This window comes from Varanus komodoensis, unplaced genomic scaffold (genome assembly GCF_004798865.1).
Source record: "Varanus komodoensis strain SLA01 unplaced genomic scaffold, ASM479886v1 scaffold6_4, whole genome shotgun sequence".
In the NCBI taxonomy this organism is placed as follows: Eukaryota; Metazoa; Chordata; class Lepidosauria; order Squamata; family Varanidae; genus Varanus; species Varanus komodoensis.
Window position 1 is genome coordinate 18812677 of NW_025336347.1, and position 27187 is coordinate 18839863.

General features: G+C 44.8%; 1 protein-coding gene across 1 annotated transcript; it reads left to right on the top strand.

Moving 5' to 3' along the window:
- The first annotated feature begins 450 nt into the window (after positions 1-450).
- LOC123034573 lies at positions 451-20638 on the top strand. Its single transcript, XM_044452019.1, has 6 exons — positions 451-550; positions 2190-2739; positions 8723-9108; positions 11640-11800; positions 13213-13345; positions 15941-20638. The coding sequence occupies exons 2-6, from the start codon at positions 2232-2234 to the stop codon at positions 16124-16126; spliced, it is 1374 nt and encodes a 457-aa protein (XP_044307954.1). The 5' UTR covers positions 451-550; positions 2190-2231; the 3' UTR covers positions 16127-20638.
- The last annotated feature ends 6549 nt before the right edge of the window (positions 20639-27187 follow it).

The following is a 27187-nucleotide window of genomic DNA, read 5'->3' on the forward strand; positions in this document are numbered from 1 at the left end:
TTAAACAACACTCCCCTGCAAATAGAAAGCCAGTATCCCAAGAAATAACCTAAGCTAGGCTATTTAGCCATGATGTGCTAGCTTTCTGCCTGCAGAATTCAAAATTATCTCATATGTAATTCAAAAATATCTTCATACTGGCCTTCGGTCCTTTACTGATCCAGTTTTATAAACTCACATACTGGCGTCAGCCTCACCGCCAGGCAAGGGCGAAGCAAAACAGCAACAGCCCCTGGCTCGGAGCATGACTCCAGACCGCGAGTTTCGAGAGACTCGAAGAAATACTTCCTCCAGCCGCCAGGCGGTGCCGCAAGCGCCGGCTTGCATAAAACGAGCGTACGGAAGGGGCGGTCTGGCCCTCGCCGAGGAAAGCGCGTCGTTGGTGCGCGGAGCAGGCGCCGGAGCGGAAGTGGGACGCCGGGTGTCGGTAACTTGCTCATGTCCTTTAGCGGAGGGGCAGCTGATCGGTGGTGGTCGTTACTGGCCGAAGGCGGGAGCGGACCTCGTGTTCCTTCGGGCCGGCAGCCAGGCGGGCGCAAACGATCCCCAGGTGCACGAATGCGACCGTCACTTTTCCTTCCCTCCGGGGGAAGGAGTTCCCTAGCGTGGCTCTGTGGGGCAAAGAAGGGTGAAAACTCCCTCGCTTTTTGTTGCCCGCGGCTGGGGGAAGTTGAAAAAGCGCCTGCACGATATTGGGCTAGGAAACCTGATGGGTGAAAAGGAATGTGATGATATAGAATGGGAGGTAGCTAAGATCAGTCTGGAACAAACGGTGTTTGAGAAAATCTTTTTCTCTTGGCTTGTGGCTGAACTGTGGAACTCCCTGACACCAGATGTGGTAATCATCAATAGCACAGCGCAACTTTCCTCGTAACCTTATGCAAGTTCTTTGCAGTGTGCCTTGAAAGGAGGGTTAAAAATCTTTCAGAAAAGTTAGGCAGAAGTAAGTTCCAAGTATTTCCAAGTAAATATCTATGGGATTTGTGTTCCTGCCTGCTTGGAAGTAAACATAGTGGGACTTAATTCTAGCTAGCCTCTCACTATATCAGTCTGTGATTTGTTTTTAGGTGAATTATAATTTGTGTAGGTTGATGTAAGTATTGGCAGATGGTGTGGTGTAGTGATTAGAATGTTGCACTAAGGCTCAAGATAGCTGCATTCTAGTCCCAACTTGGTCACAAGCTCACCCACTCACTGGGTGACTTGGAGCCATCCACTAACTTTCAGCTTAACCAACCTTGCAGGGTTGTTGTGAGGATAAAGTGGAGGGGAAGAGAACCCTGTGAGCCCCTTTGGGTTCCTTACAAGAGGTAAAAAAGATGGATAGAAAAGTAATGTAGTAATATATCAGTTTTCCCCTTATTGTAGGTTTAAGTTTCTTTGAGGTTTCTGTTTTGATTTCAGTGCAAACTGATAACAACAATCCTCAGCACATATTGTATAAAATATCTATTTGTTAGGTGTGAAAATAAAAACAACAGTAGCATTTTCTCTCTAGATCAGAACACACCTATTGCAGGACTTGATCTTCAACTGGACAATTTGATTTGCCTTTCAGGAAATGAGAAGTGAGAAATAGTCCTTCCCACACCCATAATCAGCATCTGGTGATCAGACATATCTGTAAGGAAGGTCTCTAAACCTTCCCATGTGGGAGAAGTTCTCTGAATGCCAAGATTCCATTTTAAGTTGTCATGATTATTGTCGTGAGTGATAGACTTGAGCCTGTTTGTTTGACAGTGACTAATCTTTTTTTAAAGCTCTTTACTAATTGTTGTCACCACTTCTTGTGGTGATGACTTGTATAAGTTCAGTTATATAAAGAAATTATTCCTTTTTATTTGTGACTGAGTGATGGTGAAGTAACTGTAAGCTTTTTACTTAATTAATGACCCACTGAAATGGGGAGGAATGAGTCATGCACCAGTACATGGAGTAGGAGAAGTAAACAGTAGTGAGCAGAGCCTATGTCTGTTTAGCATTGAAGAGGGACATAAATCAGTGGGGGAAAGTGCCTTCATGGATCACCCTTAACTCCTTGGTTACATGTGGTGGGTAGGACAGACCATCCTATCCAGCTCCTTGTATGCTGCAGTCCCTGATACCTGCTAGAGCAGTTTTCCCCAGCATCAGCTAATGGGACTAGGAAGACTTGGATCATTGCTTAACAACTCTTCTCATTCATACAGATAAGCCTGAAACAACACCTCTCTTGTAACTCATCTCAGCCCATGAGTGACCCAAAGGCTACAAGGGGGAGAGATCTCTCTAGCAGGTCCACTGTAGCAGACGATTTTTCCAGCAGAGGTTCTGGAACTTTGAAATCCAAGCTGATGCCCTTCTCTGCTGGGATGGCAGCTGGACTAGTACACAAAGAGCTTGTCTCCAGTAGCTCTTCCTTGATGAAATGTCCTCATTCTGTGACTGATGACCTTGGAAATGGCATCAGAAACCAGGCAGAGGAGGACAAGGTTGCCAGAACCAGCTTTGCAGAAGCACAACACGGTCTATCCCACCAAAGGGAGGAAGGTGAAGAAATGACTTGCCAACAGTCAAGACCCTCCATCAACATGGTTCCTCTTCGTGAGGCAGCCTTAATTCCTAAGAAACGGAAACTTGTGCTGCACATTGATTTGAACAATACCATCCTAGTCTCTGATGCTGTCACTGGTCAGGACCCGAGAGCTGCTCTAAACTGTTATTTGAGTACTGTGACCTGGGGAAAGATCAGCCCTAAAGGTAAGGCCATACAGTTATAGTGAAGCCAAAATCTCAAGTTTCTATGATTAGAATAGAACAGAATGGTAGTTTATTTCAGTCACCCACCAACAGTTTTCGTAACTGGAAAACTGCAACAGCTGGAAAAAATTGTTCAAGAAAGGAAATTGCATCTTATATTCTCCTTGATTTGTTTTTCATTTTTAAAGACAACTGGTGATACAGAGTTAAATGGAATGGAACATAGAATTTTGTGAGGCCAATAAGCATGTGAGGAAGGAGATAATGACTGGGTAGCTTGAGGATAAAATTAGGGTCTTGCCCAGAATATGAATGTTTTGCCCAGAATCAGTGGGATACCCATGCAGGCTCTCTCTAGTATCTTAACCTTTACCAGACTGTGCTCACATGTTTTGTGAGGGCTGGAAGTGAGAAAGCTGCGTTCTTCAGCCAAAACTTTAGATTCTATAAGAGCAGTCACATTTAGAATTGTGGGCAATGCATGCTGATTTGTCTCCCATAGTCTGTGCATCTTTGTCACAGATGTGCCTTTGTTAATAAGGTTATTGGCAATTTTAGCATTTGAAAGTGAAATATTTGTACTGAGGAAAATATAGTGCATCTACAAGTGACTTGTTCATTATGATTGCCAGGGGGAATGGATTGTGTGAACGTCATGATCAAGCATCTGGGCTGGGCTTGAACCTCCTTCAGCCCAAGGGCCAAATTCAATTTTGGAGAAGTTCTTTGGAAAGCTGCACAAAAATGGGGAAGGGCGTGGCTGGAATAAGAGGGCATAGTCATGTGGGCAGCTGAATTTGGCCTGCAAGCCTGAGGTTCTGCATTTCTGATTGCACCTTTTTGTGAATTTTATTTTTAGTTATGAGAATTGTTTGGTGGCTTAAAACAAAGGAGTATTCTTCAAATAGTGATGAAAAAACCAGTGTAACGTAATTTTACAAAAGCACTTGACTTTTCTGTTATTATGCCAAACATGTTTTAAGTACGATGACATCATCTTCACCTCAGGCAGTAGTCATTGCATATCTCCTGAATGAGGAGCTACTTTCCCTTGTATGATAGTGCTCAAAAGGTAATTCAAAATAATAGAAAACTAGAGCATGTGATGAAATACTGCTCTTTTCCTTAGAATTTTATATGCTAACCACTTTGCTTTTGAGACTTAGATACGGTTCTCCGTATTCCTTCAGGATATATTATTTTCCCCTCTCTTGCACTGCTCAGCATTTAGCCCCATACTTTGGGGTTCCTGGCATACCCTAGGCTCACATTCTGTTGTGTAGACCTATTATCTATTCCTACTAGGACATTGTCCAAATCAGAGTAGTAAGAAATGTCCCTCAATTTCATGCTCCTTCCTTTTAGAGTTGTCTTTCTATAAACCAAAACAAGCTGGGGAACAAAATAACCCATTTTTTAATGTTTTCATGAGAATGGTTCTCTGGCTACAGTGGTACCTCAGTTCATGAATGCCTCAGTTCATGACCAAATCAGGTCGCAAACAGAAATTTCGGAAAATTTTTTCCTCAGATCACAAACTCCGCATTGGGTGACGATGGTGGGCACGCTCGGGGAGGGGCGAGTGCGGTTGTGGGCACGCTCCTGCAGGGAAGACGGGCCCAATCACTGTAGTGCTTGTGGGGCTGGGGGCGGGGGAGATGGCTGCAATTAAAAAAATATTTACAGAACGGATTAACCTTATTTACATTGAGCCTCATGGGGAAAATTGACTTGGCTCACGACCAATTCGGGTCGCAATCAGAGTTGTGGAATGGATTAAGTTGGTGAGCCAAGGTACCACTGTACTTTTATAGCCCAAAGAAAGCCACACAAGGAGGGTAACTACAGGTCATCTAAGTCTCTTTTCAAAGTCAAGAGTTTGAGCTAAAAGCTTCAGCAAAGAGAATTAAAAACTATTGAGATAAGTTTTTAAAATGCTGATTTGACATTTGTAAGCCCGTTCTTTGTTATGCAGATTGAAAGTCAATAGGCCAATAATTGTTATGCAGATTTCGTTATGCATTTCTGCAGGAAATATTATCTTAAATTACAAGTACTAGCTGAAACCTGAAAACCATTCTTATGCTGAAACCTCCTGGGGGAAACATTCAGTTAAACAAAACCTTTCCTATGCGGCATTTGCCTTGCCTAGGCAGTCTTGTCTTGAGTTATAAGATGACCCCAGAAATGACTAGTCCTAGGTTTCAAATTGAAGCAGGATGAAGCTTAAGGCTACAATCCTGTACACACTTACCTAAGAGAGAGGCTTCTTAATTTTAATGAGGATCATTTCTGTGTAAACATACACAGAGTCATAAGGGACAAAAAAGGGCAAATAGCAGTTGCATTAATTGCTCTGCGGCAAGAAAGACTTCTCTATTTAATGTATGCGAACAGATGTGTGCCTGATTGTTGCTAAATAAAGACTGATTAGAAGGTTAAAACTGTATTTGGAGCAGCCTTTGGTTATAAATAATAATACTTAGCATATGCATATCTCCCCCCCACACACACACACAATATCATTTTGTAGTGTTTTCAGAGTACTTAGCACATGTTTCCTCTGTAATCTTGAAGCAACCCTGTAAGGTAACTCGGTATTTCCTCTTATTTTACACTGAGCACCCTGCTGCCCCAAATCAGATGAAAAGGAAAAACTAGATCTTGTGTCCCCCAAATGTTGATGGCACCTCACCCCAAATGACACCATCCCACTGTTTTCATGTAGCATCCCTGTGGGAGGCCATAGCTGAGCAGCAGTGCTAGAGTGGTGCATTGACAAAGCTTTCTTTAATCTCATGGAGTCCCTTTCATTAAGAGGGAATGTAGACTCTATCATAGGTCTATGTGCTGAGCTAGGCAGCTCTTCACCACCCGTTTCCCATTTCCTTCAAGAGGAGGTGCACATCGTCCCAGCACCTGCACATTCCCAAATACACTTTTGTCAAGTTTATTTGGGGAAGGGGAAGGATATAATGGGGTATAAGATCAACGTTAGATCTCCCTTTCAAATGTCTAACTCTGTATTCCTAGCCTTGGATCATGTTGAGCATTTAAAATGGCTGGGGGAGGGAATATTCACATGGGCAAATTTGTAGGGAGGGAAAGAGTAACCGTTAATCATTCCATCTGCTGTTTTTTACCTGGAAATGCCTCCTCCCACTTTACCATTATGAGACAAATATGGGGCAGGAGTCACATTTTTGCCTTGTGACATTGTGATAGGTAGAGTATCATGTCATTCCTGTAGGTTAGCTGTGTGTGTGCAATGTTCTTGGCACCCTGGATCCACGCAAGAAGACTGTCTAATCCGAGTCTTTGGTGTAAGGCAAGATTCCCACCCACAATGCAGATCTCTCTACAGATGAAGTTCTTTGTGAAGCTAACCTTGTCAAAAGTGCTGTGGCATCCTGTTTCTTCCCCACCTAAGCATATCTGCATATTGTTGGTTTCTTCAGAATTTAGGTCAAAGCAGCCTGCCAACTCTTCTCTCTCATGCACACCCACACGTGTATTTCGCTAAGACACTTGAGTTCAGGTATCCTCTGTTTGAACTATTGGCACTAACATAGAATATGCATCCATTCCACTTTACTTCATTTGATAGAATTTTTTTCCCTTCTGAATTGGAATAATGCTGTGCTTTATTCTTTTGCTGCAAGAGTGACTCAAATTTTTTTCAGTGGAAATTGTGTCATTTCATCTTTGTTTTATAGAAATAATATTATACATAGAATCAGTGCCAGATGCAGGTTTTGCTGCCCCCCCTCCCCACTTCAGTCATGCACGCTTCCTCTCGCTCTGTGGAGGCAATCTGTAAAAACTACTCAGAGCAAGAAGCTGCTGTTTCCAGTTTTGCATAATCAGAGAAGGAAAGTGAGTAAGCAGTGGCAGCAAGGAGTGAGGGCAGAAGGGTTAGAAGGCTTGTGTGGATTGATGTTGGGCTCCATGCTGGGATATGAATCCCAGCTAGTGCCCAGTGATGACACCAGTCCTGCATCAGTTGGAAGTTTTGAATAAAATCTGGGCAAGCGTCTGCTGAGGGTAACTTCAAGGATTGCCCTTACTTTGCTCTGCATTCTCTGTTGCCCTATCTCAGAATTTGATGGACTCACTGATGAAAATTCGGTTGGTATGGCTTGTGCAGCCTGGTTTCCACTTCCATTGAAGGGCTGTCCCAGTTGTGCAGTGCAACTAGTGACTGACCCAGCACTGGAGAAGGCTGCTGATCTGGGTGTCATGAAGGGGCATGAGAACAGTAGGCAGCACCACACGTGCATCTCGGGCACTGAAGTGACTGGCCACTTCCAGGAAACTGAACACCACCCTGTTTCTTCAGCAGTAGTAACCACAGCCAAAGTAGTTCTCTCTCTCGTGTACCTGTATGTGTGTGTGTTGTGTGGGTGATTCTTTGGTTGAGGACAAAAAGTCTCTATTCTTCGTTGTCTGACTATGTGAGTGAAGACAGCACCAGCAAATTGCTTTTTATATACAAGAAAGACTCTCTGTGTCAGGTGTATACTAACAATATAGAGTGAGCCCATCTCCAGCGGGGACCAGCTGCCACAGTCATCATGCATGACCAATTTATATATGTCATGATTAGGAACAAAACTGTCATAGCTGGAACCGTTGCTGAATAGAAGTAGGACACATCCATCAAAAAGGGAAAATGTAATCGGCAGGAAACATTAGGTTACATTTTGTACAGGCTTATCTGGACCCACATCACCCCTTAGGACATCTAGTGTTAAAACCAGTGTGGTGTGAGAGCCAGTGTGGTGTGAGAGCCAGTGTGGTGTGGTGGTTAAGAGCATGGGACTGGGACTCAGGCGATCTGGGTTCTAGTCCCCGCTCAGCCATGGAGCCAACTGGGTGACTTTGGGCCAGTTACAGCCTCTCAGCCCAACCTACCTCACAGGACTGCTGTTGTGGGGATAAGATGGATGATGTAAGCTGCCTTGAGCCCTTTGTAGGAAAAAGGCAGGATATAAATAAATAAATAAAATAAAACAGCTGCTGCCAGGCTTATCTTTACAAATTCTGACCTTCTTGACAGAATGGTTTGGTGTGCTTTTAAACAGCCACAGTAGGAGGTCACTCTGTCTGTTGCTTAAGGAAGACTGTTTTGAAGATAATGACCAATTTGATAGAGTGCATGAAATTTGGGAAGGGGAGAAGAAAACAATTCAGTACTTCTTACATGGTTCTTCTCCCTCATTTATCTTCTCAACATGCCTATGAGGTAGGTTGGATGGAGAGAGTAACCAGCTCAAGGTCACCCCTGTGAACTACATGATTGAGCGGGGATTTGAACCCAAGGTCCCAGTCTCTTCACAGCATCACGGTTCTCTCTGTCTCTCATTCTCTCTCTCTCTCTGACTTATAGGGAACATTTATCCATGTTGCAAATAGATAACAGCTTGCAACAGTAATGCACAGTATGTATGGTGCGTAATGCTTAAATAGACCCACTTCTGAGGAATGAAACCTGGGATGGAAATACACATTAGTTTATCCCATGTAGGTGGCTGGGAGCTGCTATCTATAATAAGTCCACACTCAAATGTGGGAAGAGCTTTAATGTTTTATAATTACCACTGTTGGGGAACAAGCCTTTTTGTTACCATAAGGGAACTTGCTATCCACTTTTGTTGCTCATTCAACAAAATGAATGCTCAGGGGACCAGGATGCACTTCAAGACTGTGAGTGTCAGTAAATCACACAAAATGGTTCCAAAATGACTTCAGTCCAGAAAGAAATTGGTGTTAGATGGGTTAATGTTGACACATCACAGCTGAACCGGGCAGTTGACTAGGTGCTGCCAGAGGGCAAGAGAGAAAACAGAGGAAGATAGTTGGGATGGAGAAGCGTGGAGCCTTAACAGTAACAAATAGGAGGTTTCAGGTGGTTGGCACAGGAGAAAGATCATTTTGAAGCCAAGCATCGTGACCTCCTCTGCTCACTTCCTTTCTGTTCCAGGTGAGTGGCAGTGGCTCAGCAGTTCCCCCTCACTGCTGCCCCCCTGCCCTGGTTCAGTGAGTTTTTACTCTCAGTATGGCCGAAGCACCAGCTTCACTGAGACACCCGAAGGGCAGAAGTTCCGGGACCTTCACAGGCGCCACCTGAAGCTGCTGGAATGGCCAGGCCAGCCTCACCCACTGCTCTCCATCAAAGGTGAGCAGGCCAAGCACTACCACTTAGTGCTGCCATCCTTCTTCTACCTCTTGGAGAGCCTGCACCGGGAAGGGAGGCAGTTTGCCGTCATCTTCCGCACCTTCGGTACAGACCTGCCTCGCCTCCTGCCAGCAGTGCAGTGTGCCCTGGAGGGGCAGCACCCCCACTTCCCCACTCTGCAGAACGTCTCGGTGAGTGGGCAAAAAGCAAACCAAACTCCTGCTTGCTGTAGCATCTTCAGTTGCAGCTGGCCTTCCTGGCAAGCCCAGCAGGTATCCCCACTTGCTTGGCTGAATACCTGCCATGTTTTATTAAGAAACTGACCTCTGCTTCTCCCCAGTTTGTATAGTTTTGTAGAGAGTGATTTACATTGGTCTGCCAAGCATTGTCTAAATCAATTTGGAGAGTTTTCCATTGGGTCCCTGTGTGATGATGGCTTCCTGTGAGATTTTGGTTTAGACACTTTCATTCTACATTCCCTTCCCTTACCCTGGGCTGGGGCTGCAAGAGGAAGTCTTACCATCCTCATGGAGGTATCCTGCTTTTCTTGGTGGGTGGGCAGCAAAAATGTCCAAACGTGACTGAGTAAAAGAAATAGGAAATTAATGCAACAGTGGAGTTGGGGAACTTTGGTTTCAAAAACTCCATTTTATGTAATGATGGCCAAGATGCTCACATCCTGCATTGCAACAAGAAAGAAACACAGGCAGCTGTCATATACTGAGTCAGACCATTGGTCCATCTAGCTCAGTACTCTTGACATTGGCAGCATTTTTAGCTTTTCAGTCAGGATTTTTTCATAACTCTACCCAGAGAAGCCAAGGGTGGAACCTGCGGCTTTCTACATGCTCTACCACGGAACTATTGCCTCTGAGTGAATGTATTTGAAATGGCAAAATTCTGCTGGTTTTGAATCATGGAGGTACTTGGTTTTCATTAAACACAGCAGGTGTTTAGAACCTGTAATGCAGATAAAAGTTTGTGGAAAATGGGCGGAGCTGTTAACAATTCGAGAACCAGTGAAAGCCGGGCTGTGAGTTCAGTGATCAGGAGGTAGCAGGCCTATAGTTTGCAGAGCTTCCTGTTCCCTTCCCATGGACTCAGTGCCACTTCTGGGCATATATTGCAGTTGCTCCATTTACCTTCAAGAAGGGCTCCACATTATATGCCATATTAAAAATACAAAACAAGTGACTTACAACAAGGCAATGTGAGTAGTGTGAATCGTTTGGACATTGAAATTCCAGAATTCAGCATGTGGTCCTTGGGATTGCTGGTGTTTTTTACAGTTAAGAAACTGAAGGAAAAAAAAAGCAGTGACCTGGCCACAGCAAAGGAGGCATTTGGCTGAATCCACCACACTGTCCACATGATTGGAAATTGAACACAATGACTTTCTGCATACAAGCAGTTCCTGAGTTACGAACATCCTGTACTTATGAACAAACTGCTATAAAGCCACTTAATTAACAAAAATGCAGGAAACCATAATCACCATAGAGAGAAAATGAAAGGGAATGTTCTAGATGTTGATCCATTTGGCTCTAGATCTTAATGGACTCACACCTTCTCTGTCTCACACACATTTAATGGTCTTGTGCAGGGTGGGGACTCTTAGGATGGTATTAAATTACTTCAGAACATGTTAAGCCAGCCCTGCTATATTTGTAGGTCTTCTTGCTCATTCTACTGGATGGGTCCCTGGACTTTTGCCCCAAGTCCTGATGACCCCACTACTGATTTAGTGGTAGATATTAGTGAATCAAATAAATATTTTGTCATAAATTTTACAGCCCTGACCATGGATTAAAGCCTTCTTAATTAGAATTACATACAGGGTGAACAAAACATTAGTTTGGGCTACTCTTTTGCCATTTCTTTCACTCCTGGAAAGAGAATGGGCAGATTTCAATTGCGGTGAATTTTGTGCTCTGTTAGGTACATTTGGGGACTTCCATTGAACATGGCTTTATACATATTATTTAATTCCTTCATTACAGTTTGATCCTGCCCTTCTTCCAAGGAACTAAGAGCAGGGGGTTTACTCTATTTTATCCATACAAGGAGTGCTGTGGGGTAGATTACAGTGTTAAGAGTGAAGGACTGGCCCAAGGTCATTCTGAATGGCATTTGCAGCCAGGTCTGGGCAGTCCCTCCTGCACTCTGTCCATTATATTGCATTGATCCTTTTCTTGTCACCATGGAGATTCATGCTTAGGGAAAGCGTAGCTCTGAATATGAGGCATAAACAGCAGGTGAGGGCTGTTGCCTTCATGTCCTACTGGTGACCTTCCCAGAGGCACCTGCTTGACCACAGTTCGTTTCAAACAGTGCTTAGCTGCATGGTCTTTTTTGCCTGATCTAGCAAGGCTTTTGCACCTCAGCATCACACACAGTCCTGTTCAGACAAGTAGGTTATTGGCTTAAGCAGAAAAAGTTTTCAGAAGTAACCTGAAAGAAGCCTTTAAATTGATTAATGGACCAGTCATCAGCCCCCTTCCGCTTCCACCTTGGGTGAGATGTTTTCATGCTCTGACAATCATGAACCTCTGCTTTTCTGTTAAGGAGACCATCCATTTCTGTTCAATATGATCCCTCATCTCAAATTCCCTGCTGTTTTGATGGTCTCAGTCCTGCTGGTTGGTGTTTGATAATACTGTGACACACTCCACTCTCTGTGTTCAAATAATTTTTCTCCTGTTTCTATACTATGTTGTGGTAGTTGCCTGTGAACCTCACTCCTGGAAAGATACGGTGCAGCAAGAGGAAGGTGGTGTTGACCAATGGAACAGAGCGGCTCTCCACTGAAGATGGTGGCAGGAAAATGTATATGTACTTCAGCTCCAGGGAAGGCCTCTGTGGCTTCCAGGACCACTTTGATTGGTGAGACATAAAGACTGTCGTACACTTTTTAGAATCTAGTGGTTGCCATACCTTTATGGTCCTAGCAATAATTTGGTTGAGTTACAGAGCAATCCTGTTTTCATGACAGTGTCTGTGGGGCCATAGGATACTTCAGATTCCCAGAACCAGGGTCTGAGAGAGCCTGTTTACCTCTTGGAGGGGGTAATCTCTTGCCTCAGAAAGAATGACCATGGCTGCCTCTCTGAGGTCAAGAATGCCATCTTACAGAGGGGGAAAATGAAGCATTTTGATGGGTGGAGAGGTAAGAAGACCAGGAAGGCCAAGGTATGAGCTGTCCTGGGGTCTCTCCAACCCCCTTCCTTTTGCTTCTGAAATGTTTCTGCTGGACTGGCAAAAAGCAGGGTGTAAGGATCTGCTGCTCTTCCTCCCTTGCACAGGATGAGTGCAGGCTCCAAGTTGCTCCTTAATTATCCAAAACCCAATTCTGTTAGATTAAAAAAAATAATCACCTTGTTTGGTACATATATTTCTCTAGTCTTGTATCCACTATCTCTTTCTACACTAGGGAGCCATATATCAGGCATACTGTAGTTGCATCCTACCTCACAGATCCCGGATTGAACAAGAGATTAGACTACATGATCTCAAAATCCCTTTTAAGGCTAAATTTCCATGCTTACTAAAAAAACCTTCCCTGCCTGAGGCCTTCAGCAGACTGTGCCAGTCCTTTTCTCTGCAGCAGCTAGGTCTGGCTTCTGTTCTATGCCGTTTGCCTACATTAATGGTACACAAACGATCCCAATTATATACCTTATGTCCCACAGTGAGAACTATTTCATATTTTTGCCATTTCATCTCCCATACATTGAGTTTACTTTATACTCATACGATATCCTGAAAAGCTTACATTTGATCAATGTTTTTGGAGGAAAAAATATTATTTTGCACAGATATTCTCAGAGATTTGTTGGCATTTGTACAGGAAGCTCAGAAGCCAGGGGCCACATAACCAGGGGCCACATAACCAGCACAACGTTCTGTCACGTTTGATTGTTTGATTGATTATTACTCATTGCTGCTGACCCTACTGGCTATCTGCCTTTCACCTCCATTCTAATTCTTCCTCTTTATCATCTCGTTGCTTGCCAAAAATGATCTAAATTCTTTGAAGACCTGAACACAAAATAAATTGTATGATATATTAGTTAAACAGGAATCTGTATGGGGAAAGAATATACCCTTTTGATCATGGCTTGTGGTGATTCTTTTTTGCGGGGGGGCATGCTGGTTTCTGTTCCTTGCATTTTTCTTGTTTTTTAAGGGGCAAGGCAGGTGGGTATCTCAGCTGATCCTCACCAGAGGCTTTTCAGTGTTTTGAGGAGTCTGGGAAATGCCAAGAGCTTTCAGTTGTGTGTCTTGCTGTCCTCCAGGTGGGCCAGAAATCAGTTCTCTAACCAGGGTGGGAAGCCCCTTTGGATTGATCCTCATGACTCAAGCACTCACCACATCTGTATCGATGACAACATTCGGCTAAATGATTCTGACACCATCGTCCACCCTCAGGTATCATTATCATTCGACATTTCTCAATGTGTGGCCCTTTTATTGGATCAAGTATGTGCTTGGTATCCCCACAGCAACCTGGGCAGGTGAGCTGGGCTGAGAGATTGTGCCCTGAAGGCCTTGTGACCAGTTGAAGAGCTGTACCTCCAACCCCTGCATGGAAACACATGTGCTGTCCATCCCCCAGTAGTGAAGTCTGTCGCCTTGGCTACCTTCTGAACGCCGCCTCTGCCTAGCTTGAGTGTTGCTGCACTCTTAGACAATCCCAGAGAGCTGGGGATCAGGGAGCTGGCTGCCTGTCACACCCGCAGGTGATTAGAAGAGAATTGTTTGCTGGCACAGAACAGCGGGTGCTTGAGGCCTGCTCTCGCTGCACAGCTCCCTCTGTCCTCAGCTGGCATGAGTCATTCCTGCTCCCAGCTGGGGCCCAGAATCCTGCCTCCGAGCAGCTGGAAACTCATTCAAAGCACTATGTGCTTAAAAGGGCAGCTTTCACACCAGAACATGCTTGGAAGTAAAATGGAGGGGGGGAGGGAGAGAGAGACTGTCTGTTGTGGTAATGCTTTGCATGTGCCTAAAAGCTTTCCCCTGCCAGAGGAGGGGGGTGCTTGGGAAGGGGGCACACTGGAGGGAGGCCTGGACTGGTGGAATGAGGAACCAGCAGGGCAGGAAAGGTTAATTGGCTCTTGCTGGAGTCCAGCCATCACAGTAGCCTCTTGGGGCTGTTTGCTGCTCTGTGTATGGGAAGGCTTGCTATTGGCTCCATGAGGCTCTTTGAGAGGAGAAAGTTTCCTTTATTTACAGCTCATCAGAAACATGCAGAACTTTGCATGGAAGATGCTAAGAGACTGCTCAGGAACTTCCGGCATCCCATCCCACCCCCGTGTGCAGAAAATACTGATGTCAGCATCCCTGTTTGCAGAGCAGGGAGACATTTCTTATCCGTCTCTGGACAAGCATCCCAAGGGGTCATATTCTATTTAGAGAGCAGTGCTCTGACAATGACCTGTGGCGATGCTATGTAGCCCTTGCTCCTCCTGACCCGTAGTCAGATCTCTGGCTTTTAAAAGCCAGGCAGATTTTGCAAACTGTAGGTCCAGTCTTGATCAAGCTGTGCATCTCACTTCTTTCCCTGAAGCCACAGGCTGAGCCCTTCCCCTTTTGCTCCAGCTTGCTCTTCTGTATCAGTCTTGCCCACCCTGCCAGGGATGGTTCATTTGCTTGGGGGAGGCAACTAGTAGGCTCAGAGCTGTGCATTGCGTAGCTGTACAGAATGGAAAGTTTGGGCCGGTGTGGGTTGTCTGTCGAGGGGTCCAATGAGAAAAGGGCACCTGCCCAATTCTCTTTCATGCAGCAGAGTTTTGTGAATCTAGCAGCTCTCTGATCAATCATAAAGTGGTCAGAGATAAAAAGTTTGCTTGATTGTGAGTTCTTCCATCATCTTATTTATATTCTGTGTGCAAATTGGAGCAGGGAAGGACATTGCTGGTACATAGACTGAGAGCTGTCAGCTTTGAATCCTTTCCCTTGGCAGAGCCTTTTTGCCTTTTCAAGTAAGGAATGCTTGCAGAACTCCTTCCAGCTAGATGGAATCAAGAACAAAGAACTGGGAAAATGAGGCTTCAACCTTTTCACTATATTTTGTGAGAACCCTGAACCCTACTGTGGTTCAGTTTGCACCATACCTTGTCGCTTTCAGTCCCCAACCGCTAGTGTTTAGGTATTCAAGATATCTCTGCTGAGAATTTTGTTTCTTTAACTGCATGCTTGCTGGAAGGGCAGTGTGTGCAAGAATACGGGTCCTGCTCTCTCACCATGAGGTTTCTATAGACAGCCTGAGTGCCTAGTTTCTGAAGAGGCACGAGTCGGGGTTCAAGCATGCTTGGACACCATTTCCTCTGACCTGGAATTTCTGCTTGCTAATCCATATTTAGCCAAATAGCTCTGATTTTTCTGCAACAAAGGAATGGCACTCTGTACATGTTCAGTGGCATTATTTGCTTTCAGGGTTACTAATTGTATTCCAAGAGTTTACAGTCTAGAGTGCTTCTAGTGTTGTACCTTGTATTCCCCTATATTCCAAATGCCAGAGACTCAGATTGCCAGCCTCCTAGAAGTCTGAATAGGCTTCTTTTTGGGCTTCAGGTCCAGCACAAGGGTAGGCAGCCTCCAGATGTTTTGGACCCTGTAGCTCCTCTACTGCTGGTTGATGTCCGAAGCATCTGCAGACCCCCCCAGGTGTTTTCCCTGAACCAGACAGCTCTTGGTTTCACAACAATTTATTTATTTATTTATGTATGTATGTATGTATGTATTTATTTAAACATTTTTATGCCGCCCCATTCACCGAAGCCTCGGGGCAGCTTACAACAATTAGTAAATAATTATAATTAAAAATATAAACATTAAAATAAAATACATACAATATAAAATAAGCCGCTCTGGCCAGATAATTAAGCAGCATTTCTATCTATAAAATGAATAAAGGAAAGAAGGCCACTTGCTTGTTCTCCTACTGTATTCCTTGGTCCTGCTTCCGCTCAAAGGGTTAGAATGTTGACTTTCTATACACTTTTTCCTTTTTTCACCTGACAGGTATTCTCAAGTCAGGGAAGTAGCTGTTTCCGGACAACTCCCACGTCAGAACTGTATGACATTTGTTTGGTTCAAACAGACCTCCTGGAGGCGATTGCTGATGTGAACTATTTTTGCCACTGCGTAAGAAAGTGTGAGGAGAAGTATGAGCAGTACTTGGCTGGGGCTGAGGATTGCACCAAGTAGGTTTGATTGAGAGTCTTTCTAGAGAAGTCCTGCATGGTTCAGTGCTTGCCAGGGAAGAAGAGAGTCTTCTGCTTTCAATTTGTGTGAGTGTGTGTGCGTGTGTGAGGAGGGGGTGTCCTTAGCCAATGGACTTCCCAGCTGGGCTGTTCCCCTTGCACACCTCTCAGAGGTGGTGTTGTTTCTTCAACTTCCCTGTCAGTGCCAGACACTCCTTTGGAACTGTCAGCAATGCCAGGAAGCATTCTGGGCCACTTTCTCTGGTGCTGCCTGAACCAGAGCACCTGAACAGCGATGCTTTCCTCTTATGTATATTTGGAAGGGGTGGGGTGGCTCATGGAGACTTCCTTGCTGCAGCAGTGGCCGAGCTTCATCTCAGAAGAGATGACAACCAGCCCATAGGCTCCTCACTGCATTGTGCCTAGCTGCGGTGGTAGCAAAATGGCTGGTCTCGTCACACAGCCCAGCTTTCCAATCGTTAAAAGCAACTCCAGCTGCCATCATTTGTTCATTGGCTGTGATGGCTGCTCACCCCCCTCATGAGGCCCGGTGCTAAGTAAGCCCGTGTGGGAAAGGTTACAAGGACTGAGGGATGCTTCTGGTAGAGCTGTGGGGGCGACTAAATAAGTTTCAAAGGATCATGAACTCTCACTTTTCTCCTACCCATTTCCACTGCAAGATTTTCTAGTAGTCTTGTTTACAAGCTTCCACAATGTTTTGTTTCAGAAATAAGTGATCAAGCGCAAATACCTTCTCACGCTCCACATTGATCTGCACAGTTCAATTCCACTTCCCTAGAATGAAGCAAGACCTAATTATGCTGGAGGGACTGGGACCTCTTGAGTTCTGCCTGCTGAACAATCCAAGCCCTCCCCACTGCCTCTTGGAGAACACTGAAAGTGGAATGCAGGCTGCTGTGGCTCTTTTGTAAAGAGCACTTCTCGCCCACAGGGCCCCTCCTACCCCAGCTGGAGAGGCAAACTCTGCCTATTCTTGTGGCTGGGAGGTCAGGGCTCTCCTGCTTGAAATAATAGTTGGAGAGAATACCTTTACTTCCCCAACAGTGGGAGGCCGAGCCGAGCCCGACTCTTTCGCCAAGAGATCAGCAGAAAGCAGACTGCGGTGCAGTGTCTGCAAGCCGTTGTTCTAGCCCATTGTTTGCCTCTTAAGGATGCATGCCGTCCCCCCCCCCCCCCAGAGAACCGCTGGACAAATGTGGTAGAAGGTGGGAAGGAGGGCCGTGACCCACACTGCGATTCTAAAATCAGGAATACTGTGGTGCACAGGATGTTAGCACAGCGGCTGTACCAAAAATACATAGTGATTTGCAGCACATGGCTGAATGGTCACACCGTTCAATAGGCAAGGTAAAAGAGCGCCAGGGATTTGCACAGATTGCCCTATTGATCAGCACAGCCAGCTCAGTTTTATTATGTAAATGTATAACTTCCCTTTTAGCTTAGGTTTGTTACAGGATCTGAGGAAAAAAAGAATATCTAACTAGATATGCAATTGATTAAGAGATGCCAGATATCTCAATACCTCTGAAAGGCAATCATGGCTTTAAAATGATTCAAGGCACCCAGAAGAAAGGCATTTCACTCTTAATAGTGAAGTGGAACCTCCTTGTTCAGCAATGGGGTGCGTCTGCATACCCAGTGCTGGGCGTAACCATGCAAGATGGTTGCTGCTTCCATGCCCTAATTGTGCACTTCCCAGAGACATCATTTTGGCCAGGCTTGGCACCAAAGCCTGGATTAGCTGAATCCGTGGTTTGATCCAGCAAGGCTGATGTTCTTTGATGGCCCCCTGGAAAAAGGATGTTCCTGTTGCTGGGGAGCAGCCATGAAGTGGCTCTTTTTGAATGATTTTCATATTTAGGGCATTGAGACCACAGTCAAGAACATTGTGAATGAGGCCAAAGGAAAGTAATGGTCTCCAAAATATATAGAACTCAAGCTGCTTCAGGCTGGAAAAGATCCTCAAACAGAGAGCAGGCCTAAGCCTTCTACCTGTGCTATTTTATGTAGATGGGGAATGCAGAGAAAAGATCATTTGGAACATCTTCTCAGCAAGCTGTGGCCTCACTTTTTTATTTATTACATTTCTATACTGCCCAATAGCTGAAGTTCTCTGGGTGGTTTGCAACAATTAAAACTATAAAATAAAACATGATAACTTACACTATAAAATTTTAAAAAAATAAAATTACAAATCAACTACCAAACTAAAAACTATAAATCAAAGCAGTAACCAAATAAAACTTAGCAGCATTGCAAATATTTAAAATGTGGTAATAGTTTTAAACCAACTGAAATGTCTGGGGAAACCAAAAAGAGAGAAGTGTAGGTGCCAGGTAAGCTTCTCTGGGAGGCTTATTCCACAACTCGACTGCCACAACAAAGAAGACCATCTCCCTTTCTTTGGTGGCGTCACCTGGAGAAGGACCACTGAAGGGGATTTTAATGCAGAGCCCGGAGCTTATAGTTTCACCTTGGTCATATCTGGGCCTGCTCCTGCACCCACACACGGAAAATATGAATTTCAGGGCTCCATGCAGCGTTTGGTATGTCTTAGAGTGGCTGTGGGATTCCTTCACTGCCCCATGTCCAGCTCATCCCTGCACACACTGCTTCAGTGCACCTCCTCCATGGTGGCCTGGCGAATATCTGGCTGAGTGGTGATGCTGTCTCGTGACTAGTGGCGAAGCAATGGATGGTAACATGCAGGAGCCTATGAGAGCCCCACAGCCATGCCCCAAAGGACAGTCCCGTGGTGTCCATAAATGTTTCCCATGGGCCAAAACCCATACAGATGCGGTCGTGCAAATTCACCCACTGCAAGTAGGACCTCAGCTTTGGTTGGAATCTAATCCCTGGCCTCACAGGAGTATTTTGGGAAGGAATGTGACTGTTGTTCAGCCATTTGCACACTCAGAAAGTGTCATGTAAATGATACTGGATGACTGATTGCATTTAACCATTTTGTTATTTCCTCCACAAAATGGTTCAGTACACTGATGGGGGGCATTGGCTGCTCTATATTCTATTTTGAAACTGCACCTTATGGCAAGATCCAACAGCTACATATCAATTGATAAATGTATTAATTATGGCACTGTTCTGCCGTAACACCTGAGATGGTCGCCTGTTTACATGTAACAAGCGCATGCTACAAAAACTGAGAGAGAGCTCTTTATAGTCTGAGGGAAGGTCTCCTTGGGGGTGGGTGGCAGGAGTTCCCCTGCCTGGGCTGCTTTACTATTGACTTCCCTCGATGCATAGGGGTCTATAGCGGCCCCAAGCAAGATGGGGTGGGGGGCTGCCCCAACAAGCCAGCAATGCAGAAGGGATTTATTTGCACAAAAGAAACTAAACAAAGCATCGCACAATGCCCCTCATCTCTTTTGTTTTGAGGATGTAGAAAGAAAAGGCTCGCTGGTCTCTGCAAATGCGAAGCCTGTCACTCCCCACCCCGGTCTCCCCACCGTCAGCAGTTCTTTGGCACACTGGTCTGTCCTTCCACCTATTTCTCATCCTGACAAGTGAATGGCAGCCCTCTCCCTGATGCTTCTCCTTGTCAATTATGAATTCAGTTGCCATCGAGACTGAGGGACTGAGGCAGCTGGAGCTTTGGTTCTGCAGCCCGCTGTATGAGACATCTGTACAGAGCTGGCATTCTACAGCTTCGTGGCTCTTATGCAAGATGGAATTTCAAGGCTTGTGCTGTTGCTGAAGTGCTCCCTTGGCAGGTGGACCCACTCATCTCCTAGGCCTTCCTGTGCCGAAATGATGGCTTTCTTTTTACTTAAGGGGCAGTTAATCTAGAATAAGCACCAGTCCCCTGGTTCTATATCCTCAGCTGTTGCACATCCAAGATGCTTGAACATGAACTATGAACTATTTTATTTCTGCATCCTTTTATATTCACATTCAGCAAGGAAGTGTTGACAGATGTGCCCCATGCACATTTGAACACAACTGTGGAATTCGGAATGTTCTTGGGGGGCAACCCTGTGCATGGGGAGACATTTTTTGAGTCCTCACACGGAGAGATTGCACTTTTAGTGATTATGAATAAAAAGATGAAGATGGTCATTATTCCAGACCACATTTGTCCATCTGTTTGTTCTTCAGTAAAATAGGGTGATGATCATGATGTACCATATTTTAATGGCTCTCTAAATGTGGGCACACATTGAAAGTGATGATGGGGAATCTGTTTTTTCATCATCCTGTTTATGACCTCATGGAATGAATGGAACTATGTTGAGCACTGTCTGTATTTTTGAGCCTGGTCCTATACTTTTTGAAAACAAATTATTCCATCAGGCACTTGAACTTACTTGACTTGATCTTGGTTTATGTGAATACTGTTTGAAAAATGTATTGTGCTAATGCATTATTATTGGTGTCTTTTAGCTTTTTACATTCTAAGCTTGCTCGTGGTGTTTCCTTAAGTTTCTTTTAGGAAAAAAAGCTGAGGTTAAAGTATAATAAAAGTAATTTTGGGGAAGTGTTGTTTATCCATGGTCACTGTTCTGTGCATTTCATCCTCTCTTCAGTGTGTAAATTCCACATTATAGCATGTGTTGTGCTTCATTTTCTGGTCAAAGCTGTTTATGCTTGATGTCTAAACCATCTCAAGGTGGCTTATGCAGTCTATGAATTAACAAGAAGCTGTGCAAGATATAGAACTTCTGTTCCTTTCATCTATGTAGGTTTATTATTTATGTATTTATTTGATTTATATCCCCTTTTCTTTTTTTTTAAAGAACTCAAGGTGGCTTACATCACATTTTCCCCCTGCTGCTCTCCATCCCCACAACAACCCTGTGAGGTAGGTGGGGTTGAGAGTCTGTGACTGGCCAAAGTCACCCAGTTGGCTCCATGGCTGAGCAGGGACTAGAACCCAGATTGCCTGAGTCCCAGTCCCACACTATTAGCCACTATACTGGTTGCCCTCTTTTCTTCTGATGGGATCTTAGGGCTAACCCAATTGCCTGTTGCGAAAAGGTAACAGGAGGAGTGAGGAGAAGGATTTCACCTGTTTGTATTTTTGCAGAATTCTTGTTAAGATACTGGGGGTTTCAGTTCAATTTGGCTACAACTGCCTTTCTTGAACATTTACGGTAGAGCCTAGAGAATCTTCCCTTTGGCTACCGAAGGAACTAATTCCAGAAGTTGACAAAAACAAAACAAAACAAAAACCCAAAAAAGTTTTGTGGCACTTTTAAGAGTTATCACACCTATGTGGCATCATCAGACATAACTCTGCCTGTTCTCATGTGTGTGGAGATAAGCTTGAAAGATGATGTGTGAATGAGAAAGTGTTTAAACACTTCTGGAAGCTGTTTTTAAATGTGTAGTTGGATTTAACATAACATGTAACCTGCAAAAGTCATTACGGTAAGATGATGTGTTGATCACCAACATGGCTTTATGCAAACTATAACCCATGTTCAAGGCTAGTATCTTGGCTACCAGCCATGGTGACTAAATAGAACTTCTGGGAACTGCCCAGAGAGCTTCAGCGATGGGCTGGTGTAGAAATGAAAGTACTAATAACTTCCATGTGCAGAATCAAAACACCTATGGATAGCCAGATATTGAATAGTAATAGTGCAATATATATAACCTTCATCCCCTAGAAGCTCCTAGAGGCATCTGGCACCCTGCTGGAAACGGTTCCACAAAATCCTGTGTACTTTAGTACAGTGTGGTTTACGATTTCAAACAACTATTGCATATTAAAAGCAGTATGTCCAACATCTCTCAGTTTATCATTTATCACATTCATGCAAATAGTATGCAAAAATGAGTCCCTTACCTAATGTATTCACATCAACTGCAGTCTTCCAGTTTATTCTGAATATCTAATGTGGCTCTTAGTTCTGAAGAAGTTACTCACCTCTGGCAAGCAGTCAAAACATAACAGATGGACCCATCCGCCCACCAGAGAGCTGGACGGCCAGGATGTAATGGGACGATTAATGCGCGCGCACACGCACACACACACACAATAGAGACATTTGGGTATTATCTCACACATAGGAAAAATGTCTGTGCAGTGGCAACTCATTCTCTGCTCTAACCAAATAAATATTTGTGGTACTTGACAGTATGCATAATTCTTTGCAAAATAAAATGTAATTAAGTGGCCACATGAAAAGGGAATGTTACAGAACAGCAGCTTCTCTTCCAAGTGTTACTTAATCAGTAGGAGCTGTAGCTCATTGGTAGAGCACACACTTTGTGTGAGCCAGTCCCAGATTCAGCTGCTGGCATCTCCAGGGAAGGTGGAGCAAGACTCTTGTTTGAAACTTTGCAGAGCCAGTGCGAGTTGGTGTAGGTTACTGGGCTGGTTAGAGCAATGGTCCAAGCCAAGCTAAAGCAACTCCTTGTGTTAATTTTTGTAATTTACATCCATATTTACTCATTACCAAGTTTGTGCCATATACAAGGAGGTGGATGCAAAGCAGGAGACAAACTATTCCCAGCTTAGGGAGTATATTAGGCAGAGGAGGGGTATTTAAGAGGTTGTTAGAAGGCCAGATAGTGAAGATGAAACTCAAATACTTTGGCCACCTAATGAGAAGGAAGGACTTCCTGGAGAAGAGCCTAATGCTGGGAACAATAGATGGCAAAAGAAGAAGGGGACTGCGGAGGATGAGGTGGCTAGATGGAGTCACTGAAGCAGTTGGTGTGAGCCTGATGGTGGAGGACAGGAAGGCCTGGAGGAGTGTTGTCCATGGGGTCGCGATGGGTCGGACACGACTTCGCGACTAACAACAACAACAAACTCAAGGGACATGGGGCTACTGGGAGAGCTTGGTAGGCAGTTAATCTGCACTTTGCTAGTAACCCAACTCTACTGAATCATTGAGACGAACTGAATTAAAGCCACACAAAGTAAACACTGAAGACCGGCCATTCCCTCTGAATGTTTGTACTACAATTTTCAGCATGCTTGGAGTTGTAGCCTAGCCCACCAAAGGAAACCAGATGGAGAAGGCTAGGCTGCAAAGTATGGTATTGGGAAGACCCACATTTATATGTGTAGATTCAAACATTCTAATTCAAACACAAAATATGCATGATTTTAAGTTGTACAAGAGATGTAGTATCCTGAAAGGTAGAACAGGGATTCATCCAGCAAATAATGTTAGTTCTGTTGCACTGGAGGGAATGCTAGCTTCTGTTACCTTTTCTCGCCACTGCCCATTACGAAGCAAAAGGCAGATCCAGGAAAGCTGTGGTGTATACATAGGCTTGTACCCAGATCGTTTGGCAGAACTGTATTCGAGCGCCTAAAGAGACTAAAGAGTAGTGTGGCTGTGTGCATGTGTACAAATCAGCATCAGTTTATTACACCACTTTCCTGGCACGTATCTGTGTGACAGACAGCATACAATAGTAAAATTTAATTTCAGTAAAAAAACCTGATTATCCAAACAATATTTTGCAACTGTGTGTGGGGGCAGAGGTTGAGAGGCCTCCATTGAGGCAGGTACGGTAAGGTTCAGACAGCTGATGTCGCCTGCCATTCATGCTGTTAGGGCAGGAAGAACCCAAGGTCTTACCCACTGGACACCATCCACCAAAGTATTATATTGCAAGCCCCCTGAAACAAGAGACCTGTGCAAGGAAATGCCTCTGTATGCCCTTGCATAGTTCCCTTCATTTGCATGCAAGCGGCAATCCAGTTAAAAGCATTTAAATGTATTAAACGACTTTTCATCATTTGATTAACCTATTGAATAAACTCACAGAGAAGCAAGGAACATCATTTCTTTGTTTTTAGATGAATCACACACATGGTAGCAGCAGGCATAATAGTAAAACGGGCATCCTGCCAGTGCGTGAGAAGGGGGAGAGAATGTCCCTTTGAAACTGGGCCTCACTGCCTTAGATGCGTATGGAGGGCTGGCCCTGCTGTAAACAGTGAGGTGGCCACCTCAGGGGGTGGATGGTATATAAGTGGGGTTCAAATGGGGGTGGTGGGACGGTCAACAAAGTGCAGGAATGAGGAATGGGTGGCCCTCCAGATGTTTTGATTCCTTACCACTCTGCTGGCTAGGATTGATGAAAGTTGTAGGCCACAAAGTCCACGGGGCCTCAAGTTCTTCACTCCTCTGCTGAGGTTAGAAATAGAAACAGCGCAAGTCAGAAGGGGCCTCCCGGGCCATCTAGTCCGACCCCCGGCTCCAGCCGGCTCCGCTCACGACATGCCTACTAGGTTGGGGAACAGCAGCAAGGTTTTGCAGGACAGAGCTGCTCACCCTGCTTCTTTTAAGCTAGCCTGTTACCCACAGTGGAGAGTCATGTGCCATTACAGAAAAATAAATAAATAACCCATAGAACTGAAGTAAGATTTAATTGCCTGTCATCCTGGCTTCTGTGGTAAGGGAAGAGGAGCACAAGCTTTTCCTTTGTCACAGGCCAGCTCTGGCGATACTTGCATTAAAAATATATTTAAAACTCTGTTGCCTGATTAAGCAAGGGCATGCTTTTAATAGCTTAACCAGAGTAGCATACATGTCTATTTAAGAGTAATAGATTTTAAATATAACCTGATGTATTCTTAGGTAAGTATGAATGAGATTGCAGCCAATGAATGCGATTGTTTCTGGGTATAAATCTGATTGCAAAATGTCTTCCTCCTGAGCAGGCATCTTTAAGATTATATCACAAAGGTTTTTTTTTTTAAAAAACAACCAATTATTTGTGACAGTCGTAATAAAATTGATCATATGTGTGTTGACTAGAATGCCATCGATACCATATGCCATAAATGCATATGGATTTAACTTAGCCCCTGCTAAGTTGACTAGAATGCCATAAATCCAGTGGATTTAACTTAGCCCCTGCTTCTTAGGTTGCGATGGATACTTTAAAACTAGTACAGCCTGAGGATGTGGACAAGATCCTTGGAGAACTGAGGCCTACCACCTACCACTTGTGTGCAGGACGTTGGTCTTTCCTCGCTTATAAAAACAGCTGGGTTGGAACTGGCTGAGTGGATAAGGACAGCTGTGAACGCCTCTGTATGTCAAGGTGTGATTCCATCTTGCCTAAAGGAAGCAGTGGTAAGGCCTTTGTTAACCGCCCCACCACCCCCAGTTGAACCCACATATAGCTTAATTTCCAGCCAGACTCCACTCTGCTTTTGGGGAAGATGCTGGAGCATGTGACTGCTTCTTGGCTCCAGGGATTTCTGCATGAAGCATATTATCTAGATTAATTTCAGTCTGACTTCAGACCTGCTTGTGGAAAACAGGCTGTTCCAGGAAATGGACTGGGAACCTGCTGTTGTTTCTGCTGAACTTAGGGGCTTTCAATGCCATTTACCACAGTGCTTTCTGGGGTGTTTCTCTGAGATGGTACTGTTACAGTGGCTCAGGTTCTTCCTGGAGGGACAATTTCAGGTAGTGTTGGGGGATTCCTGTTTGACACCATGGCCACTGGCCCACAGGAGCCTTAGCATGCCTATTCTGGATGGGGTTATATCCTCCCTGAAGACGCAGGCTTGCAGTTTGGCATATTCCTGGACTTTGGCTCTGAGCCTCGATGCCCAGACTTTGGCATTGGCCATGGATGCATTTGTGTATCTGAAGGAATAAGCCAATGGTGCCTATTTGTAGAGATGTCTGATCTGGCAAACATGGACTATTGCAACACACTGTATATCGGGCTGATTGAAAACACTGCACGTTTGACCAGAAGATGGTTTGGCTGAACGGAAGTCTCATCTGCCTCACTCTGCTGAGGCCAAACCACTGACCAGGGCCAGTTACAGAGACTCCCTGGTTACAACCATTTCTGTTTCTGGGCACAATTCAAAGTGTGAGTTATAATCTGTAAAACTGTACACAGCATGGGAGCAGCCCACCTTCTCCCATACTAGCCTGCCAAGGTCGTAAGATCTTTGGAAGGGGCTCTTCTTTCACTACTGCTGTCCTCAGAGGCACATTTGGTGGAGAAATGAGAGGGCCTCTGCAGTGGTGTCGCCCAAGCTACAGAACTCCCTTGGTTGTCTTTCCACAGGCAAGCAGGGATACTTTATGGAGGTGAGCCTTTGGCATGTAAACAGGTTGCTCAGGTTGGCTTCTGTGTCTATTCTATTGTTGCCTGTTTGAGGGTGCTTTTAATATATGATGTTTTATTACCTTCTTAATCAAAATTTTATCTGTGGATGTTAGCTGCCTCCAGTGCTGTTGTATTGGAAGAAATCCAATAAACAAATAACGTACTGAAATAAATGATTTCACTAAGCCTTGGGCAGGAATGCTTTTCAGTAAAATATGTTATTCGAGAAAGGAGAGGCCCTCTGAATTTACAGCCTTATGGACCAAAAAGACTGCACGGACTATGCCATTCTTCCCCCATCATAAAACAACTTGGTGTCCACTCTGTTTGCAAAGTAAACAGAGGGCGCATTTAGAAATGTAACCCAACATATTCCCTCAAATTGGGACGCCCGGCAGGCAGGCAAACCAGCATAGGGCAAAAAAATAAAAAAATCTGGAGCCAATTCCTGGCTGTATGTATACATGCACATCATTAACTCTTTTATTTGTCTTTTTTAAAACTCTGACAATTATTTTTGGAGACGTTTCTTTCCTGTTAAAGTAGCATTAGCAAAAAGCAACTGCCAAGAGGTCAAGATTGCCAGCTAGGGTGGGATCGGTCTACCTAAATTTTAGACAGACCAGCCCGCCTTGTTTTCCCTCTGTTGGACCCACAAGGACCTAACGCTACTCCCGCTCTCTTCCCCTGCCTCCCTCAGAAATACTCACGGAATTGTTCCATATTAACCATTCAGATAATGGAAACGATCGTTCCGAAACTGGAAAGGCGCATCACAGGGGCGCGGCGCTCTTTCCGAGGCAGGAGCGTCGAGGGGCGGCGGCGCGCTCCCTTTCCCGGGCGCCCGGAGTGGCTCGGCAAGGCAGCCGCTGTCCCGAGCGCGCTGCGCCCGGGGGAGGAAGAGTTAAAGCGGCGAGTGGTGTGTGGCTTCTCCCCCCCGCCCCGCTCCGCGATATTAAGAGACTCGCCGAGAGTG

Excerpts from the sequence above, each read along its gene's own strand:
- LOC123034573 (XM_044452019.1), top strand. The coding sequence starts at position 2,232 with ATGAGTGACCCAAAGGCTACAAGGGGGAGAGATCTCTCTAGCAGGTCC. Across the intron at positions 2,740-8,722 it reads GGGAAAGATCAGCCCTAAAG|GTGAGTGGCAGTGGCTCAGC; the intron begins GTAAGGCCATAC and ends TTTCTGTTCCAG. Across the intron at positions 9,109-11,639 it reads CCACTCTGCAGAACGTCTCG|TTGCCTGTGAACCTCACTCC; the intron begins GTGAGTGGGCAA and ends ATGTTGTGGTAG.